Source organism: Triticum aestivum, chromosome 5D (genome assembly GCF_018294505.1).
Source record: "Triticum aestivum cultivar Chinese Spring chromosome 5D, IWGSC CS RefSeq v2.1, whole genome shotgun sequence".
NCBI classification, from domain to species: domain Eukaryota; kingdom Viridiplantae; phylum Streptophyta; class Magnoliopsida; order Poales; family Poaceae; genus Triticum; species Triticum aestivum.
In genome coordinates, this window is record NC_057808.1 from 118017851 (window position 1) to 118039708 (window position 21858).

At 43.6% G+C, this 21858-nt stretch overlaps 2 protein-coding genes and 1 long non-coding RNA gene across 3 annotated transcripts; 1 reads left to right on the forward strand and 2 right to left on the reverse strand.

Annotated features, from left to right (window-relative positions):
• Positions 1-2347: 2347 nt before the first annotated feature.
• LOC123119792 (pentatricopeptide repeat-containing protein At4g13650) lies at positions 2348-5478 on the forward strand. The gene has a single exon (XM_044539720.1). It carries the CDS (start codon positions 2602-2604, stop codon positions 5359-5361), a length of 2760 nt encoding a protein of 919 aa, XP_044395655.1. The 5' UTR covers positions 2348-2601; the 3' UTR covers positions 5362-5478.
• A 1576-nt stretch (positions 5479-7054) lies between these two features.
• Positions 7055-15859, reverse strand: LOC123120336 (uncharacterized). The gene is made up of 3 exons (XM_044540307.1): positions 15586-15859; positions 8052-9621; positions 7055-7929 (listed from the first exon to the last, which is right to left on the reverse strand). Exons 1-3 carry the CDS (start codon positions 15855-15857, stop codon positions 7231-7233), a joined length of 2541 nt encoding a protein of 846 aa, XP_044396242.1. The 5' UTR covers positions 15858-15859; the 3' UTR covers positions 7055-7230.
• A 1858-nt stretch (positions 15860-17717) lies between these two features.
• On the reverse strand, positions 17718-21107 carry LOC123119793 (uncharacterized). The gene is made up of 3 exons (XR_006458905.1): positions 20269-21107; positions 18981-19451; positions 17718-18399 (listed from the first exon to the last, which is right to left on the reverse strand). It is a non-coding gene; the product is annotated as an uncharacterized lncRNA (long non-coding RNA).
• Positions 21108-21858: the final 751 nt, after the last annotated feature.

Here is a 21858-nt window from a genome sequence, read left to right on the forward strand (position 1 = left end):
TTCCTTTCCCCTCCGGTTGGATATGGAAGGGGGGGAGGCCGAATAGGGAGGCGCCCAAGTAGGATTCCTCCTACTTGGGGCGCCCCCCTTGGCTGCCTCTCCTCCCCTCCAACCTATATATATGGGGGGCACCGCTAGAACACACATCAACCATTGTTAGCCGTGTGCGACGCCCCCATCCACAGTTTACGCCTCCGGTCATATTCACGTAGTGCTTAGGCGAAACCATGCGCGGATCACTTCTCTATCACCGTCACCATGTCGTCGTGCTGACGAAACTCTCCCTTGACACTTTGCTGGATCAAGAGTTCGAGGGACGTCATCGAGCTGAACGTTTGCAAAACTCGGAGGTGTCGTATGTTCGGTGCTTGATCGGTCAGAACGAGAAGAAGTTTGACTACATCAACTGCGTTGTCAAATGCTTCCGCTTTCGGTCTACGAGGGTACGTGGACACACTCTCCCCCTCTCGTTTCTATGCATCCCTAGATAGATCTTGCATGAGCGTAGGAATTTTTTTGAAATTGCATGCTACGTTTCCCAACACTCCCTTCGGTCAAAGGAGTTGCGGTGACAAGACTCCTTGATGACAAATATGTCATCCTAGCTGAAACTCTGGAGGTGACGAAGGACAGCAAAATGAGCGAGGTCCTGAACCCCACTCTCAGAGGAGGTGCGCGTGCAAGTCATGGGAAAAGAAACCACTACTGAGACATGGCCTGCCATAGCGACTGTGTTTGTGTCACAATCACGCTCTTGGATACAAATCTCAGAGGTGTTGGCGGGCCGGGCCGTCGGTTGCGAGGCGGGCGTCGGCCAACGCCGGGGCGTGTGATGATGAGACGGGGTGGTGCCGAGATGTGAAAACTCTGGCGGTTGGCTCCCGACAACGTGCATGGGGTTATAGGGGAAGATGCATCTTCCAATCTTCCCTTCTGGTGTTCTTAATACTCCCTTCATTCCCTTACACATGGTCACTTCATAATTTTATGTCTAACTTTGATCATTAATTTACCAACAAAAAATGAGTTATATATATCATAAAAAGTATTTTATTGGATGCACATTTCAAAGAACTTTCCGAGGGTATGTTTTTTATGACATATAATTCAGATTTTGTTGACCAAAATTATAAGTCAAAGTTTGACATGAAAAACGAAATGTCCTTTTCAGGGTGCAGGCGGGACTGTCTGTGGGAGTCCCACCAAATCCCACTTAGTCCCAACAAATTTGATGGGCAGTACCTAACAACCCACTACAACTTATATGGGTTTCATGGGTATAAGTGGGATCCCTCTTACAATGCATGGTGTGCATGCTCTATTAGTTGTCAGGTGTGCGCACTCTACTACCTCTCTTTATCGACTGAATCCATGGCGTTCAACGATGATGCGAAGCCTTGCACTTCCAATAGGCAACACCAATGGCTCTGGTGACGATCAAAGCGCCGTATACAAAAGGACAAGGCAACATTGACGATGGATGCGGTAACGACGGTGGTGGACCTGAACGCCACCTCATCGACGGTCGTTCGGGAAGGGTTGGACCTGGTAGTGGTGATGGATGTGAGGGGCAGCATGCAGGGCGACAAGCTGCAGAGCATGAAGAGGGCGATGAAGTTCGTGATAGCGAAGCTCACCCCGGTCGACCCCTCTACGTTGTTTCCTTTTTTCACTCTGCCACCAGGCACTGCCTGCTATGCTTTGTCACGAAGCTCACCTAGGCCGACCTCAAGGTTGTCATCAACGTGCCAGCGGCAGGAGCAACATCTAGTCCGGCCTAGACACCACTCTGGCCATCGTCGCCGACCACGCCACCACCAAAGTTCGCACGCCCAACATCTTCCTCATGTCCGATGGCCAACAGAACACCGACGATTCCAAGCAAGCTGATCCCGGCAAGGCCCTACTCAGTGACATCGCCAGGAAGTCCCCTGGTGGGATGTCCAGCTTTGTGCCTGACGGCGACAACGGAGCGCGCCCTTCTCGTAGCTCCTCGGCGGGCTCGTGACGGTGGTGGCATAGGAACTGCAGATGACGCTGATGTCTAAGATGGATGACCCCCCAGAACCTAGACGTCATGATTGTGCTTGTCCTCCTGCCATGGGGGCTTGCGTGTGGTGTGGGCGTTTTTAATGTTTAGAAGGGTATAAATGGTAATGGTGGGTCGGCTAAATGTGAACCGGATTAATATATTTTTTGTCGAATGGGAGCCCACTAAAATAGTTTAAGTGGGATGGACTGATTAGTCCCACTTAATTCCACTTTCACTCGGATGACCTTGCATATAAAAATGGAGGAAGTATGAGACTAAAGAAATATTAAATTTAGGAACTGCGGGAGATGCTGTAAATAAAACACTATCGTGTGAGACGTCGCCTATCCTGGTAACTTTGCTCACCGGCACCAGATTAGCGCAGTCGCGCTTCAGCTAGCTCGTCCTGAGGCTGCACAGCAGCCGTCGCTCCGGCGCAGGCCGCCGACCTGACCTCCTCCACCACCTCCAACCTCCCTGCCTCGCGCGTGCTCCCTCGCACTAACATATCACCAGCGAGCTACTTGGACAATGTCCTCCACCCCGTCGCGCCCAAGGTGTTCGGCTCAATGACGCGCCGGGCAGCGGCCTCACTTAACAAGTCGCTCACTGGGTTCCTCGCGCACGAAGATCCGGAGAAGCTCCTGTCGCTCTTCGCAGCCAAGGTCAGGCAGTGCAGGGGCCTTGGCTCTGTTGATTTCGCGTGCGCCTTGCGCGAGTGCAGGGGCAACGGCAAGCGCTGGCCGCTCGTTCCGGAGATCCATGCGAAGGCGATCACATGTGGGCTCGGCGGAGACCGGATCGCTGGCAACCTGCTGATTGATTTGTACGCGAAAAAGGGGCTTGTGCAGCGGGCGAGGCATGTGTTTGAGCAGCTATCTGCCAGGGACAATGTTTCTTGGGTTGCAATGTTGTCAGGGTATGCAAAGAATGGTCTTGGAGAAGAAGCTGTCGGGCTATACCACCAGATGCATCGCTCCGGTGTTGTTCCTACGCCTTACGTTCTGTCTAGTGTACTCAGTGCTTGCACTAAAGCTGCGCTTTTTGAGCAAGGACGGTTGGTGCATGTCCAAGTTTACAAGCAAGGGTTGTGCTCTGAAACGGTTGTGGGGAATGCACTTATTGCGCTGTACTTGCGGTTCAGATCTTTTAGTCTGGCGGAAAGAGTATTTTCTGAGATGCCGTACTGCGATAGAGTAACGTTCAATACACTGATCTCGCGACATGCTCAGTGTGGAAATGGTGAGAGTGCTTTGGAGATATTTGAAGAGATGCGCTTGTCAGGCTGGACGCCTGATTGTGTAACCATTGCTAGTCTCCTTGTAGCTTGTGCCTCTACTGGTGATCTGAATAAGGGCAAGCAGCTCCATTCTTATTTGCTAAAAGCAGGCATGTCTCCAGATTACATAATTGAAGGTTCGCTTCTTGATCTCTATGTGAAATGTGGTGATATTGTGGATGCGCTCAAGATCTTCAAATCGGGTGATAGGACAAATGTAGTGCTATGGAATTTGATGCTTGTTGCATATGGGCAGGTTAGTGATCTAGCAAAATCATTTGACCTCTTTTGTCAAATGGTAGCTGCAGGGGTACGCCCTAACCAATTCACATACCCATGCTTGTTAAGGACTTGCACTTACGCTGGAGAAATTAACCTTGGAGAGCAGATTCATTCACTAAGCATAAAGACTGGCTTTGAGTCTGATATGTATGTCAGTGGTGTACTGATAGATATGTATTCTAAATACGGGTGGCTTGATAAAGCTCAAAGAATTCTTGAAATACTTGAAGCAAAAGATGTGGTCTCCTGGACATCGATGATTGCTGGATACGTGCAACATGAGTTTTGCAAAGAGGCCCTTGAAACATTCAAAGATATGCAGCTATTTGGAATTTGGCCTGATAACATAGGGCTAGCAAGTGCTATAAGTGCTTGTGCTGGAATTAAAGCGATGCGTCAGGGTCTGCAGATTCATTCTCGGGTTTATGTGTCTGGTTATTCAGCAGATGTCTCTATTTGGAATGCGCTGGTAAACCTTTATGCACGATGTGGAAGAAGCAAAGAAGCTTTCTCTTTATTTGAGGCAGTTGAACATAAAGACAAGATAACATGGAATGGACTGGTATCTGGTTTTGCACAAAGTGGTCTATATGAAGAGGCCCTTGAGGTATTTATTAAGATGTATCAAGCAGGTGTCAAGTATAACGTGTTCACCTTTGTATCCTCTATTAGTGCATCAGCTAACCTTGCAGATATAAAACAAGGAAAGCAAATACATGCTACAGTTACTAAAACAGGTTACACCTCTGAAACTGAAGTTGCCAATGCGTTGATTTCACTGTATGGGAAATGTGGCAGCATTGAAGATGCCAAGATGCAGTTCTTTGAAATGCCCGAAAGGAACGATGTGTCATGGAATACTATTATTACAAGTTGCTCACAACATGGACGTGGCCTAGAGGCTTTGGATCTATTTGATCAAATGAAGCAAGAAGGTCTAAAACCAAATGATGTGACCTTCATAGGCGTTTTAGCTGCTTGCAGTCATGTGGGTCTGGTAGAGGAGGGTCTTGGTTACTTCGAATCCATGTCTAGTGAGCATGGAATCCATCCAAGGCCTGATCATTATGCTTGTGTTGTAGACATTCTTGGACGAGCTGGGCAACTTGACCGGGCAAGGAAATTTGTTGAGGAAATGCCTGTATCTGCTAATGCAATGGTTTGGAGAACCCTTCTCAGTGCTTGTAGAGTGCACAAAAACATCGAAATTGGAGAGCTTGCAGCCAAGTGTCTACTGGAGTTAGAGCCTCATGATTCAGCATCATATGTCCTCCTTTCAAATGCATATGCTGTTACTGGGAAATGGGCTTACAGGGATCACGTCAGAAAGATGATGAAAGACAGAGGAGTCAGAAAAGAGCCCGGTCGTAGCTGGATTGAAGTAAAGAACGTGGTTCATGCTTTCTTTGTTGGTGATTGGTTGCACCCATTGGCCCATCAGATTTACAAATATTTGGCTGACCTAGATGATAGGTTAACCAAAATAGGGTACATACAAGGGAACTATTTTCTTTTCCAAGAAAAAGAGAAAGAACAAAAGGACCCCACTGCTTTTGTCCATAGCGAGAAGTTAGCTGTGGCCTTTGGATTGATGAGTTTGCCTCCTTCTATGCCCCTTAGAGTCATTAAGAATCTCCGTGTCTGCAACGATTGCCACACTTGGATGAAGTTTACCTCTGAAGTCATGAGAAGAGAAATTGTATTGCGAGATGTGTATAGATTTCACCATTTTAACAATGGCAATTGTTCATGTGGAGACTTCTGGTGAAGTGTGTTGAAGTTAAGTTCTTGAAGTGCTCCTCCTGAAGTTCCCTATGTTTCCATTTGTGATCATCAAGGTGTTACTTCAATCTATTCATGTGTGGGATACACCTCTTTGTTGGCCTGTCATGCAAATATCTAAATTTGGAAGCCAGCCCGATCAATACCACAAAACAGGTAACATAAATACATAATAATACATATAATTATGGATTACGTATTCTTGTCTATAACATGCTTTTATTTTCACCTTTGTGGCCGTCATGCCGTTTCAGGGATCTATAATCTTTTTTTCTTTTAAAAAAGGTCCACTTTTCAACCCTAAACTATTGCAAAGTTCATATTTCAACCCTGAACTCTAAACCTTTAAGGCCCCACTTGGTTTGTGTGCGAAGCAACGGTACAGGTCCCTCTCACTGTTGATTTTCCAGGGTAATATGTACTATTTACATTTTCTGTCAAAAACTGATGGGTCCTCTCCTTGAGGTCCATATGCTACCAGCCGACGACGCTGCCTTCATGTTCTCGTCCTCCCCAAGTCCGTCAATGTCCCTGTCACTGCGCTCGTTTGCCCTAGCTTGATCTAATTCATGACTTTATCCACGATGACGCCCCTATTAGTTGCTGTGGTTGAAATGCAACATATATAACTGAGGACAACCACGGCGCCGCCATCGCAGTAGCAGCTGTTTCCGTTGTGGGACTCAGCCCAGCCACAACAAATGCAGACCGCCTGCAGTAGGAGGTAGCCAGACGGCGTTGTACATCCGATAGAAGGTGGCCAACTGATGGAAAGGTTTTCAGCACAGCCCTATCTTGATAATCTTCGTAGCTGAGAAAACTCTTTCAACAGATACCCGCAGGTTTCTCCCGCCCCATCTTGCCATCTCCACCGCATCCCCGCCGCATCGACTCCGCTCAGACGCCCGACCCAGACGAGCTTCATATGTTTCTCCTCGTGTTTGCCACCGGCAGCCGAATGAGCTACTCCGACGAGCCTCCTCACCGCACTATACGCCAGACCAGTTCGTTCCCCACCGCATCGACGAGTCTGACTGGCCCAAAGCCCCCAAACACTCGCCGAATTGGGCCTCAAGCCTCCTCGCCGGGCTGCCAGGTCGTTCGGCCGTCGCTCCTGGCTCCACCGGAGAAGCTGGCAACTGGCATCGTTGGTGAGAAGCTGGCATCTAGGAGTTGAGGAAGTCAGGTGAGTTCCCAACGGAGCCTTTGTTCTTAACTCGCCATTTGAAGAAGACTGAGTTAGCTAATTTTCCATTTGACCACCAAGTCAATTTTCTGTGTGAATTGTGCATGTCTTGTTTAAAATACGAAGCATGCTGCTTGTCGATACTAAAACAAAGTATCATGGATGAATCCATGAGCTTATGGATGAATAGGAGTGGCAGATGCAGCTTAAATCTGGAGCTGGCAACTTTGAACAAAATTCTGAAAGAATTTCAAGGGCACACACAAGAAGTTTGTGTAAACCAAGAACGCATATTAAGAATGACGTGCTGATAGAATGGCCAGTAAGGCGAATTTCCATACAAAGACATTTGTAAACTGTATGAGTTCCTTACTCAAGAAATCTCCAGTAATATACCAATTAAAGACAATTCTTGAGCCGAGTGCCTCCTAGAAGATGAACCATAGCCTATACACTTGACCTGCTAGCTGCTACCACAGATTTCTTCAGAAAGTACTCTCCATCGAAGCCACATTTTCACTTTATAGAGAACAAATTACAAATATGATTCTGCCCACAACAGGCTGGGAATGATACATATAATCTCTCCCTTTTTTTAAGGATCAACTAATCCACAATAGGTACTAAGAACAACACAAGTAGCAGGTAGCTAGCAGAGTGTGTAAATGTTTAAATGTGCATAGTACTACTCAATGAGCTGACTTCCATTGACACGGAAAGTGCTGGTATAATTCCCGATTGATGTTCCATCTTATTTTTGTCCAGAAGTTTTTGTGCTTCATTCACTAGGGAAGCGAGAGTGCCAAATTCCTTCAGTGCAAGACGATCAGCACTAGCAAAAATCATGAAACCCTCAAGTGCTAACATATTGTCTGAAGCATTAGACAGAGATAGTATCAAGCTGTCAAACCTGTCCAGATTTTTTTTTACGTACCAGCCTCCATGCTGCATCATTGATATTACCATCTTGCTGATAATCTTCATTATCATCAGGCAATTGGCTGTGGGCTCACTGTTTATTTCAACCATCTCCCTGAGCTTCCCAACAAAGCTAAATGCAGCATCTTCTGAGACAATTGCATTAACCAGCGGAGTTAAATCATGACCTTTGTCACTGATCAATTTATCAAATATTGCCGCGCAAAGAGATAATAAAGCCGCGTGCAATTTCCTGTCCACAGATTCCTCATCCTTTTCCTGAAGAGAGGAAATGATTTTGTCCGAACCATTGTCTTGTGATGAAACATCACAACTGCCATGGCCATCTTCTAAGTCAGCTCCTGGTGGCTGATACTTGTCTTTATCTGTTTCATTTCCTGCTTGTACTTCCTTCCTTGGTGATCCACGAGGAAGTATTTGAACGAGAACCTGCAATGGCAAAAGCATGTTTAATTTGAGCAGGTCTTGGACACCAGGGCTACAAAGCTATTCAGACAAGAAGAAACGGTAATAATTCAAGCGAGGGAACAAGAAAACAAAATAAAGTTCACCTTTGGCGTGACATCTTTCATGGTTTTCATTAGTTCCTTGAAACAATCATCATTCTCTTTGTAATGCATACAAAGATGCTTCAGGGTTTCAGCTGCAGTTATTCTGTATGCATTGTGGTCAGCATTAAAGAGCATTCTACTGAGATCATCAACAACACCACCATTTTCCTTCAAGAAGATGGTAGCATATTTTTCGCTTAGCATCGCCAGTGCTTCGCCTGCCAATTTTCTGATGGAGCTATCTTGGGTTTCAGAATCAGAGGTGAGGATGCGAGCCATTGTCTTGATGAATTTTCCTCGGCTTTTGGTGCCCACTCCCGGAGCTGCATCCATGGGTAGTTTGGTGAGAATTTTGATGACTAGTATGTATAATTTGTGTTTACGACAGGTTTTACACTCCAGAATCTGCTCCATGCTACTGATCACTTCCTTGTTTCCGTGGATTTGGTTACGGAGATTCTCGCCGGTGCTTCCGGGAGAAGTCACGATGCGGCACATGACTTGCAGTGATGCTGCAGCTACACTAAACCATTCGTCATGATCGATGAGGTGGAGCATATCAGAGCTTATGGGGGCCATGACCTTGAAGAGAAGGCTCTGGTCTTCGCATATGAGACTGCAGTTATGTTTGTCAGCAGCGAGGCTGTCGAGGATAACAAGGCCTTGCTTCATGAGCGACTTGAATTCATCGGAAGGGGCACTGTCATCGTCAGGCTGTCTCTGAGAGGTTTCGAGCAGTGAAGATATACACAATATGCCTTGTGGAAACCGCTTCAAATGGATCTCTCCAGCAAGCTTCACCACTATCCTGGCGGCGAGCTCCATGATCTCTTTGTCTTGCCGGCTTCTTGAATCGAGCGCCTGCAGCAGTTTCTCAACTATCTGGCTGCAGGATGCCGACCCAATGAGCTGTGCAATCATCGAGTGCTGCTCCTTGAGCTCTGACTGTGCCAAGAGTGCGTCCAAAATCCTTGCCCCGGAGAGGTAGCTGCCAGATGATTCAAACTTCATCAAATCCACAGCGTACGTGACCAGGTTCCTTTCCTTTATGAATGATGGGTCCTTGGCGCACCCATTTCTGGTCTGACGCAGGTACTCCTTCACTGATTTCCGAAAGGGTCCTTCTTTGTCCAGCTTGTATTCTTCGACCACTTTACTGACCAGCCCATCTCCTGCGGAATATGAGAAGAACCTGTAGCAGAAGAGCGCACCCTGGAACAGAGCCAGTGAGTACAAGACATTCAGAGCAGGCTGCAGGTTTGCACCTCCATCCACCTCGCCGTAATCGCGCCGTATCAGGCGCCACAGCGATATCCCGCCGGTGATCACCAACCCACACAAGTAAAGTGCTGCTAAAGGGCACAGTATAACTGCGAAAACCAGCTGCTGAATGAACAATATGGTAATCGCTATCAGTAGGCGTGCCATGGAGGGATCCTTGTTATCGGCATTTCTCCTTTTCCTGATGCGCCATCGCCTGTCGATCACCGTGGCATATATAGCACGCAGGAAACCGAAGTACGACCTCCTGATATACTTTAACTTCTCGTTCAGAGATACATCGAAGACCCTGCAGGTCAGAGTTCCCAGTTAGACCATGTGTGTCCTAAGGCAAGGGTTCAACTTCATTGCAGTAAGGGCCAAACCTTCTAATACACATGAATAAACACTAATTTACATTGATTTGCCTAATTTTATTTGGGGTCAGTTGACCCCAATGCTCCGTCACTAGGGAATGATATTGAGGATATCTTGCAGCTCACACCGGAGGAGAACGGGCTCCTCATTGCTCCCTTCCCAGAGAAGAAAGTACGCGAGGCCATGTCTTAGATGGAACACAACAAATCTTTGGGGCCAAAAGGATTCCTACCGAGTTTTATCAAAAGTTTTGGGAGGTCATTAAAGGGGACTCGTTGCAACCCTTCACTCATCTACACCAAGGGTAAACACCCTTGTTCGGCTGAATTTGGGCCGATTATGCTACTGCCCAAGAAAGGCGTGACGTGCAATTTCAGCAGTATCATCCTATTTGCCTCCTAAGTATGAGCATTAAATTTATCAGTAAGGTCATCACAAATCGTATTGCAGAAACCGTCCACAACTTTATCTGTCCAACTGAATGAGCTTTCGTGCCGATCTGACACATCCTTGAGGCTTTGTTCGGTTAATCCCATCGGTGGATTGGAGAGGATTTGCAGGGATTTTGGCTTGTAGGGGATTAATTCTCTCTCAATCCCCTTCAAATCCATCTCAACCGAACAAGCCGTGAGGGGGTTAATAGTTTTATTATAGGAAACCATACATGAGCTTCACATTAAGAAGCTAGATGGAGCGATTTTTATGGTTAACTTTGATAAGGTGCAGTGTACTTCCCAACAACAGACTTTGTGTATGAAGGGGTTCACACTACAGTGGTGCCACTAGATTGCACGATTTGTCCAAGGTGCGAGTGTGAGCATCGCTGTGAATAATGGTGTTACTATCGCACAATTTTAGAGTTGCAGTATGTGCACTTTGGCATTTTAAGGTGTGCGTCCTCGTTGTGTTTGTATTGGAGACATTGTATCTGTATGTTCTCTTTTACAAACTCGGTTTTTAGTGAACTTCCTGGTTAGTGATCTAGTATAGGTTGGATTTTTGTAGGTTTGCAGAGTGAACATCTGATTTTTATTCTATATAGTGAACTATTGTAGATTGTATGTAAACTTCTATAGTTTTGCATAGTAAATTGCTGAATTTCTAACATTAAACATGGGCTATGTTCTTTTTAGAGATAATTGGTTTTATACTCTTAGTTGTGTCCCCCTCGTCAGGATTGCCCCTAGTTTTTGAAAACACGTGGTCTTGCCCAACCCACTTCGGCGTCTTGTGCCTTTGCCCTTTGGCCGTTTGACCGTCACTTTGAAAACTTCATAACTAATTCATACTAAATCAGTAAATGCAAATAAGATACCAAAATGTTCGGAGAAACATCACCTGTATGTCAATGTCACTTGCATTCATGAAAAAAGTGTTGGTAAGTGCTCATCCGAGTTTTAGCTCTTATCATACCACCATGAACAGTAAAATCTAATAAATTTTTTAAATTTCAAAAAAAAAGTTGATGGAAAAGAATGACAAATGTTTTAAGTGCTTGCCAAGTTTTATCAGGGAATGACACTCGTGAAAGTCGTTTCCAAAAAGACAATCTATTTTGGAGTGATGATCGACTTCCATGAATTTCATTCCCAGATTAAACTTGGCAAACACTTAGAACATTTGTAATTCTTTGCCACCAATTTTTTTTTGATTTTTTTTAGATTTTACTGTTCATGGTGGTATATTAAGAGCTAAAACTCGGATAGGCACTTACCAACACTTTTGTCATGAATGCAACTAACATTGACATACAGGTGATGTTTTTCCGACTATTTTGATATCTTATTTGCATTTTTCTGATTTAGTATGAATTAGTTATGAAGTTTTCAAAGTGACGGTCAAACGGTTAAAGGGCAAAAGCACAAAACGCCGAAGTGGGTTGGGCAAGACTAGGGATGGCAATGGGTACCCATTACCCATGTACCCTGCGGGTAAAAACCCTATTAGAGTAAGGGTATGAGACAAAATGTTACCCATGGGTATACAAATAGAAAAATCTTAAACCCATCGGGTAGAGCGGGTAGGATCACATAACCCATACCCGCATACCCATGTACCCTTATAAAATCTAACATAATATGGACAAATTACCTCTACACTTTGTCGTGAGTTAGTGAACTTAAAATTTATGACTATGTGCTACCATTTATGACTATGTGTTGATGTTTTGATGTGTAGTTGTTTACAAGGAAGTGTTGATTTTTATAGAATGTGTTGTTGTTTTAGATGTGTTGTTGTTTATAAGTATGTATTTATGTTACTATGTGTTTTTGTTTATAAAATATGATTGTATGTTGTTGTTTATAATTATGTGATGCTCAAATTAATGCTATTCAAACATGTGTGTCTTTACCCGTGGGTACCCATTTACCATGTCGGGTGACGGGTATGGGAAAAAATTGTACCCACTACCGGGTATGGGTACGGGTGATGGGTAACTCAAATGGGATGGGAAAGGGTATGGGGTGGCTCCACCCGTACCCAAACCCTGTGGGTGCCATCCCTAGGCAAGACCACGTGTTTGCACAAACTAGGGGCAATCCTAACGAGGGGGACACAACTAAGGGTATAAAACCAATTATCTCTTCTTTTTATGGTGAACTATTGTAGATTGAGAGAGAACATTTGTAGTTCTTGAGGGTGAACCGATGAGTTTTCTAGAGTGAACTTCTATTGTTTCTTAGTGAACTACTTACTATTGTTTTTATATGGTGAGAAGGTGTAGATGGAAAAGTGAACTGCAGTAGTTTCCAGAGAGATTTGTTTCTACATTTTATATAGCTAAAATTATAGTTTTGCTAAGTAAACTTTGATAGCTTCTGCACCGTGAATTGTTGTAGTTTGTAGAGTGAACCTTTGTGTATTTATACAGTGAAGGGCTCACGCTTTGAAATGTGAACATCTATTTTCACATTTTTTATACATTAAACGACTGAGTTTTGGAGAGTGGGCTCATGTTCTTATGTAATGAACCACTGAAGTTGAAAGAATATACTTCTATTTTCTATAAACTGCTGAGATTTGAAGAGATTGTTTTATATAGTGACTAATGTGTTTGTGGAGTGAACTTATGATCGCTTTATGCAGTGACCTCCCATGGTTTTTATACCAGATTTCTGTAACTTATATTGTGAACTAATATAGTTTACAGAGTAAACTTTTGAATATCCCATCTTTGTAGTGCTATGCCGTCTAGTTTGTCCCGTGGATGTCCAACTTTTTATACTTTACAATGAACTTATAAATATTCCACCTATTTTTTTTTCAAAAATGGGTTAAACCACCTTGACTTCTGCATTGATTGATGGACATAAACATATGTTATTTATGATTGTAATAATGCCAAGCAAAACCAAACATTAATGTCAAACAAATTGACTTACAAAAAAGAAATCAACTAAAAAAGGAAGAAAGAAGACCATCCACATAAGACGAGCCTTGCGCCAACATCTCCAAAATCATACCACATAGGGTTGTGAACCAATCCACTAGTCGCTCCAAGAGAACACCTTCGATAGGGAATTGGCGTTTGCACTCATGGAGTGGTTGGTCCAACCAGACACCGGACCAGGGGCTATCACCTTGTTGCAGATCTTCAAAACAACACCTTTAACATGGTTACGATGTGTGGACATTGATGGTTGATGTTGCCTAGTCAAGACAGAAGATTAATCGTGGGTTTTCACCCTGGAGGGAATACAACCATGATGTCAGCTGCTATAGCCGCCGTCCATCACTTTCGCAGACAACTCACACTGAGCTATCCGACTAAAGGATAAATCACTTGAACTGAAGAAATCAACTCAACGCTTTCAATAACTGCCGCCAAGTCGTCTAGTCGATGGTTGTCGTGTGTGCATGGTAGCGCTTAGAATCCGCTGCTACCAAATGTGCCACCTAGATGGGATTGCTCGCAAGGGCCTCAATCCGCTCACGGTCGAGCCAAATCCAGCCTCAATGGTGTTCACAGAGCCAGATCCATGCTCAATGGGACGTGCCAATAGCTATGAGGGAGTACGCGTCATTAAAGATAATAAATGATATTGTCTATACACGTTGTTATGGTATGCAGCCTAAGGACCATATCGAGCTTGAGTCGACTAACAGGAGGGGTGTTGCTTTAGGCGACATGTTGATTTGTACATGGTGAGTTTGAATCAGGCGATGAGGCCTAGGGTAAAGTGTGGAGGGGGCATCACTAACTTTTTGTAAGGGGCGACGTCGGTTTGGGCAGTGCCACGGATGAGGAAAGTTGGTCAGTGCCGGCGGTTGGGTCATGAATGTTGTTGGTGCCATGGTTGATAGGGGGCATAAAGTTTAGGGGGAAGAGGGAGGCTCCTCAAATTTGAGGGGGGGGGGGGGGTGTTTGAGGAGTTAATTTTTTTAGGAAAGGACTAGGTGGAATTAAGTCCACAAAAGAAGTACTACCCCCGTCTGAGTTTATTAGTCCTCACCGTACTTGGGTCAAAGTTTGATCACATATTTGACCAGCAAAATGTTAATGCATGTCGTCAAAAAATAATATTGTTCAATTTGTATTTGAAATAGTTTCCAATGATATTATTTTTGCTTCATATAAGTTATATCTTATTAGTTAAAATCTAGTCAAAATATGACCCAACATAGGAGGGGACTAGTAAATCAGAACAGAGGTAGTAGTCTTTAGGGAGTTATAAGATTTTGAGATAAGGGCTAGAGATGCTCTTAGGCCATTTTGGTTTTGATGTGCATTTTTTTAATTATTTTTATATGTTCTATTGATAATATAGTGTTATTTAATCTGCGAACTTTAGGAGATATTTAACAGTGCTATTCTTATGTAATTTTCATACAGATATTACATACTAGATTTTTGACCAACCAAAAAACTCCATGTTTTCAGTGGATTAACAACTCTCAGTCGGTGTTTGGCAATGTCAATCAGTGCCTAGGATTTTCATAAATCTATATGTAAGAACAAGATTTCTATTCCTAAGCCAATGGGTTAAGTGTTTAACAACTACTACCTCCGCACGAATTTATTAATCCCCATCATGTTTTGGGTCAAAATTTTACCACATATTTGACTAGCAAAATGTTAATGTATGTCACAAAAAATTATATTGTTGGATTCATATTTGAATTTAGTTTCCAATCATATCATTTTTGCTACGTATAACTTGTATTTTATTAGTTAAAGCCATGGTCAAAATATGACCCCCAAAACAAGAGGGACTAGTAAATCCGGTTGAAGATAGTAATTGTATGCACTGAAGTTTATAAAATAAATTCAGCATGAGGGGGCAGGATCAATAATCTTATAAACACAAACTTAGTTTACTAATGATTCGGTGAAGAACAAGCCTCTTTTGGCAGGCCTCTCACAGTGAATTATCATAGTAGATTATTATGCAATGACATCTTGTTAGGCACTTCCTCTGTAAAGAAGTATATTTAGTATTTAACTGTCATGCTATAGTAATAAATAAATGGGAGGAAGTAGTGTCAGTTAAACTTGTGAAAACTTAAGAAAACATTATCTTGAATGATCTCATGCGTTCCTCTCTCTATAGATTCTATATAATAATAAATGATATCGTCTATAGTAACATCTTTTATAAACTATGACACGTTTTGTCGTGAAATCGAAGAGAGTACCCATCATACATTATAGTAACTCCTCCATTGTGCAATAAGTATTTGATCTATCCGTAGACTTGGGTGTTCCCGTAAGGTCTCTTCTAAATTACATGAGCCTACTTTTTGGCCGACTCAAATCAACTACACTTTAGCATAAGGTTTCAAGAAACACTCGAAGTGATGGAACCAGAGAAGAGAAAACATACAAAATCTTGACAGTGTATAAAAGATGCGACAACAAAATCTTGACAGTCTATATTGAAATCTCTAAAAAGACTTATATTTCGGAACGGGGAAGTAAATAGCAATTGGTAAGACTAACCCAGCAGTCTGAACAAGAGTAATAATGGTGAGGCACCAAAAGTCTTTCTTCCGTAGCATGGACACAAAGCCGCCGAGGAGGACGACAGTGGACCATGTGAGCACCAGGACGCCCATCCCCCTCACGGCCATGGACAGGTACCCCATGAACAGGGCGTAGGTGTTGATGGACACTACCTCCTCCCATTTGGCGTCGTAGGAGGCCTTCTTTTCTCTCCTTGAGGCCATCGATCTCTACTGCCGCAAAGAGTTTGAGGTGTATATGAATGGAACGCGATGAGCCAATACATATAGCAGCATGCATGCGTATGCCAACTGTCCTAGCAGGTTGCTAATACGACTTTGCAAAAACAATGATAGACCTTGACGCCGAGCTGGTCGTTGTTAACTAATTTGAACGGCCCATGTGAGCGGCGCGGACGCCCTTTCTCCCTCTTAATGACCTCGTCGCGCGTGAGAGGCTGCTCGGAACACGGAGAGTGGAGGTGGGAACACACGTGACTTTGATTTTGTGTATTACTACCTCCGTCCTAGTTTATTGACTCCTTCGTATTTTGTGTCAAATTTTGATCGTCAATTTAACTAATAAAATGTTAATGCATGTAACAAAAAATTATATCGTTGAATTTGTATTCAAACATAGTTTCTCCTGGTATATTTTTTATGACATGCATTGACATTTTGTTAGTTAAATCTATGGTCAAAAATCTGACACTAAATACAAAGGGGACCAATAAACCAGAACGGAGGTAGTATCTGATTTCAAGCTTCGGGGTAAATACCCTAGGTCCGATCCTAGTTTTTTTAAACAAGGTCTGATCTTAGTTGGTTATACCTAGCAATGACTGTATTTTTACATCGTCATCTTGTTGGAGCACTGCTTGAAGTTGGCTTGAACTTGATCTTCATAGCGAAAACTGATGACCTGGTTTTTAATGGTTGGATCCGGTGACGACGGGTGACCTTCGAAGGGAATGGGTACCTCACATTGTATTTGGCACGATGATGCCCTAGCTTTGTTCTTCAGTTCTTGTTGAACGATGCAAACATTTTTTAAAGTAATAAAATGCGCCATGAATGCTTTTCCTAAAAAAACACGGAATGGAGATAACTATTACGGTATATAAAATGGATAAAAAGAAAGAAGGGGAGGAGAGGAGATGGTCAATTGGATAGAAAAAAAAAGGTGAGCTGTCAACTTTCAAGTTTAGTTAAGTTAGGAACCTTCTCACTTTCTTTCGTTGTCATTCATACTCCCACCTTGCTTGCCACGATGCTAATTAAGTACTAGAATAGAGTATATTGTAATCCATGTCAGGCAAAGTTCAGCATGCTAGTTACATATTGCTTTAATATGAAGCGTCATGTGGACTTCCGAACAAGCTGTGTTTGTAAGAATCATGCCTGCATTTCTTATTATAACTACTAGATGATACGTTACATGTTGTGGAAATCAGTTTTAACATTTGATTGTGTAATATAAATATTTAAATTAATAACACGCAAACCAAAATTAAAAAGTACTCCCTCCGTAAACTAATATAAGAGTGTTTAGAATACTAAAGTAGTGATCTAAACGCTCTTATATTAGTTTACAGGGGGAGTACATATGAGTTATTATATTTAATTATGTATAGTTGTAAAATATTTATTAAACAATATTTTTTTTCATGCATGGTTGCATGTTGTGGTGATTCTTTTTCTATGCATGGTTGTATGTTGAGGTGGGTTTTATCCCATCCATAATTTTATGATGTTGTGACATATTTGTATATTGAGATAAATAAGTTAGTAGAATGACTCCCTGACATAGAATTAGTCATGGTCTTAGAATAAAAAAAATTAAAGCTACCAATAACAATGTAAGTCCAGGTCTCGTTCAATATTGGTGCATGACATACTTCAGCAAATTAATACTCTCTCTCAGTCTAGAATTAACTGCCGCTGATACGTGTATATCTTATTTCAACGATGGTTAATTTCAGACAGAGGTTGTATAACTTTTGGCAGTGAAAATATTAACACTGGAGATGGCAACGAATTTGACCTGGACAGGATCATTCGCTTAGGACATACCACCTCGCTCCGATCTAAAACTATATGAAAGCTTGATGTGTATATTTTAGATAGACTAGTAAATATGCCTGTGCGTTGCTACGGGTTGATTTAATTGAATTTTTCTGGCCATGGAGAATTTAGTCAATGTCAAATTTTCACAACTCATATTTTCCTTCCTTTAGGCTCTCTTTCCTTCGGCATATGCCTGTCATAATTCTCGAGACGGGTCTTTTCTCGTTTACAACTCATATTACAAAACTTGCTGAACTGTCGCTTATGTTTCTCTTTCTCCTAATTTTCAGCACAAAGCTCTTCCATGAATCTACACAGTACAAGTAGCTAGCACACTATCATAATAGGTTTTGGGCAAGCGTAGGTAACAGTTCTTGCATATATATTTGGCTGCAAACTGGAACATTTTGCAGCACATATTTGGCTTTGTCTCTGTTCATAGGCTTAAACATACATGTTCTTAAATGATCTCTAAAGATCTCACAGACAGGTCTATATCCAATTGCTTTAACAAAGGCAAGTGCATATTACACTGATAATCCTCCATCCCAACTTATCATGAACATATATAAAGTATGTCAAGAGAAAGCTAATACAACTACATAAGGCCTACATAATTTCTTTAATGTTGGCAGGTGCGGCAACTGTTGATGGCTGGAATTGCCTGTTTCCATACTTGAATGGAAGGATGTACACATAACTAAAAAAAGATGGAGGATTAGTAAATAAACTGGGAAGGTTACATGCTAAGTAATAAAGCTCATCGATCATGAATAAAGCAAGTCAGCAAGCCTAAAAATTGCATTTGGCTTAAGTACATGATGTTGAATATATATGAGTGGATGCCTTATTCGTGGAGCATTTCTTCAATCACTTCAGATATAAAATTACATAGTGTCACAAATTCCATTTCAGTCTCTACATGCTTAGTTCACAGAGCATTATACTTGTTGAAAGCAACATCAAGCCATGGCTTTATATTTCCATTAAAGTGTGTCAATGAGCTGGGCCAATGCTACCAAGACAAGAGTGTGTCAGTGATGGGCGTCGTCTAGTCGATGCCAGTGGCGATACCTAGGGTGTCCTATGTAACAAGTTCACTGCACATTTTTTTGGCTAAAGCAACACATATATGTGGAAATCATGTAAGAATAATTAAACTATTATAAACATATGTATTTTACAACTTTGAATTAATGTCATAAACATATTTGTGCTTGAATGGAACTGTCGTAAACCTATCAAAATTGAAGAAAGAGTAACAAGATGTGTTAGCATTACCTTGCAGTTGGACCACCATATCCGAGCACATCCTTTGAGTGCCCAGCAAAGGTCCTCCCTCTCTCTCAAACAGGAGTCACACACCCAGCTAGCACTCGCCAACACATGGATCTCTCTTCCCCAACTCCTATGCTTCCTGCCTCCTTGTCCAGCTTGCTCTCTATGATGATTAAGGATTGACTTTTGCTACTGGAACCGAAATCCTTCTATTCCTGCTGCTATTCCTCTCCTTTTTTCCATCACTCACCAATCAAATCCCTTGATTTCGGTCTCTAGTTACGGGGTTGCAGAGGTGCGCATACACTCGAGCTCAAATACGCGTACCAACAATGCACGGGCATGAGGTGGAGTGCAAAGGACTGCCTCAAATCGCAGGCTTCGTGCTGGAGGCCGGTGCACCCTCGTTTGATTTGTTCGAGCAGCTAGTGGTGTCGCTCCTGGATGAGCTTCGGCTAGGAGCTCTGTTGTAGCCTGCATATAAAAAGGAACATATTAAAATGGATTATTCCTTCTTTATTGGAGGGGTAAGATGGATTATTCCTTAAATCTAAAGAAGTTTCTAATTTTGAACTGTTTGCTACATATTGCTCCCAGTATATTGATAGTATTAGTTCTTGATAGTATTGTGTGCCAACTCATTTATCCTTAAAGCTAATTTATTAAATCTAAATTATTCTATTGCCATTTGCTACATAATATTAGTCCTTCAAACCTGCAGATCACGGAATCAGAAAACTGCACTCCATTATCCTTACAACTAATCTCTGTAATTATAATATGCCAGTCGTTGAGGTGTGTTCTCCCATCTCTCACACAATGATCCAGTATGCAAGAATAGTACAGAACAAAATCTCAGATCAACAAATAGATTTAAATAAAGCTAAACAAATTGCCGCAATTTCCATATCCATAAATGTTTATGTTGTAAAAAGGCAAAAACAGATAAGAGGATATATCCAGAATCTTTAAATGTGAATAATTAGCACCTACTGAACATAGATAGTGCCTACATCTATAAGCTTCAAGAAAACAAAATAGGTATCAAAATTAGACTGCATGACATTTTGAGCCATAATTATGGAAAAATCAGAGGTATATTGTTGAACAATGATCCAAATCCGAATTTGCAAGGAAAGAGATAAATTCCATATTGCTCGATGCACATAATGCAATAACGGGTTCAGCAGCCAGCCATACAAAATCAACTACTCAGTATGTCAGGATTTGAGGAAAGGATTAGAGGATTCAGAGACCGGGGGAGAAGGGAGCCCTGGCTGCCCTTGCTCACCTCTGCCTCGCTTGCTCCATTGCTGGCTCCTACGCTGCTATGTTTCGTCATGAGTCACTATAATTTTCTCCAGATCGAGGATGAGAAGCTCAGCTCCCAGCCACAACGGTCACCCGTGCTCCACCCAGTCTTGATGTTGCACGGCTCATGACTACCACCACGCAGAGGACGCCCGTGCTCATGGTCGTCTTCTCCCCCACCTACATGATGCAGCCGTGTCCCCCACCCTCGAAGCGAAGCCCCTACAGTGGCCTGGCAGCGGTGATAGGAGAGCACACGCACGCCAACTAAGACCCTGGCCTGCAAGACCATGCTTCTCCCCGACCTCCGCATGTACTCCTACTCTGTCAACGATGTTGACTACCAGAGACCAGCGCTGGGGGGCTGGGAGCCGACGGCGACCATGTGCGCGGGTAGGGCAGCGGGCACCCGGGGACGCGACGACCACTGCTCCAGCACCCCGCATGCTCTTCCCAGAGCAGGTACCGGCGCGAGGCTGGCTGTGCGACACTCCCCTCCCCCATCAGGCACCACACCGACGACGACTGCTTCCTCCGCCTCCTCGCCACCACCACCGTCGCGCTCCCCCTGCCAGGTCAGGCCGTGCTGGAGCAGTGGCGTGTTAGCCTCGTTAGCTTGGGCGGGCCGTCGCGAAGACGGGGGCAGCGGCGTGCCGAGGGGGAAGGGTGGGGCGACGAGATGGAGCGGGGGCGGCAGTGGATCCGCAGCGGCGAGCGAGGGTGGGGCAACGGCGGCGGCGGCGGCGGATCGGCTCGTGAGAAGGAGAGGATAGAGGAACTGCGGCCGCTTCGCTCGGGACAAAGGCGCAGTGCTCGGGCCTGAAACGTTTTTTTTTCACTTACGGACGGACTATTGAGGACTGCGGGTTGATTCTTAAAAAAGCCAGGGACCTTTCTATAAAAGCACCGCGACGGTGAAGCCCACAGACTCAATCCGTGTGTTATTAGGGAGGATAGATTAGAACATCTACAAATCATTTTAAATAATCATGTAAAGTTCAAACAAGAAAACGGATGCCTGTTACACTCTAGCTGAGCTCTCCGGTTCTTCTTCATCAGTGACTTGAAATACTGACTCTTAAACCTTTCTCAAACAACCGGACATGAAAACGCCACTCAATCGGCCATTTAAAACCGTCCAAATGTCTGAATCGTCCGACCCCTCAAACCTAGTCTATATGTGAGATGGATATGGACATGTCCAGACGCCTTCTTCGGACTCGACAAGCCAGACCCATCTCAAATCCGCTTCAAATTAACCAAATCCACCAAATCAACTGCCTCCTTCCGCGTTCGTCCTCCATTTCCCGCGTCCGAACCGTTGCCCTCCTCCACCCTTTCTCCTTATCCGCATAGCCATCTTGTCCGCCACCGTAAATGTCAATGTTGACTACCTCGTCCCCCATCGTCGTCATGGAGGACGCCTCCATGGAGTTCGTGGGGTCCCGCATGTCCTCTCTTGCAAGGCAAAAAACGTCGTTAGGAGGGATCGACACGCCCGATAGTGCATCCGAGAAGCAGTCGAGAAGGTAGGTGCATGGAGGGAAGCTGCGGAGAAGGCCGGTGACAT

What these genes read in the sequence shown, in the direction of transcription:
- LOC123119792 (XM_044539720.1), top strand. Translation starts at nt 2,602, where the DNA reads ATGACGCGCCGGGCAGCGGCCTCACTTAACAAGTCGCTCACTGGGTTC.
- LOC123120336 (XM_044540307.1), bottom strand. Translation starts at nt 15,857, where the DNA reads ATGGCCTCAAGGAGAGAAAAGAAGGCCTCCTACGACGCCAAATGGGAG. An exon ending in TTCCCCGTTCCGAAATATAA is followed by an intron (nt 9,622 to 15,585) that starts GTCTTTTTAGAG and finishes TCTGACCTGCAG; the next exon opens with GGTCTTCGATGTATCTCTGA. An exon ending in TGAAAGATGTCACGCCAAAG is followed by an intron (nt 7,930 to 8,051) that starts GTGAACTTTATT and finishes TTGCCATTGCAG; the next exon opens with GTTCTCGTTCAAATACTTCC.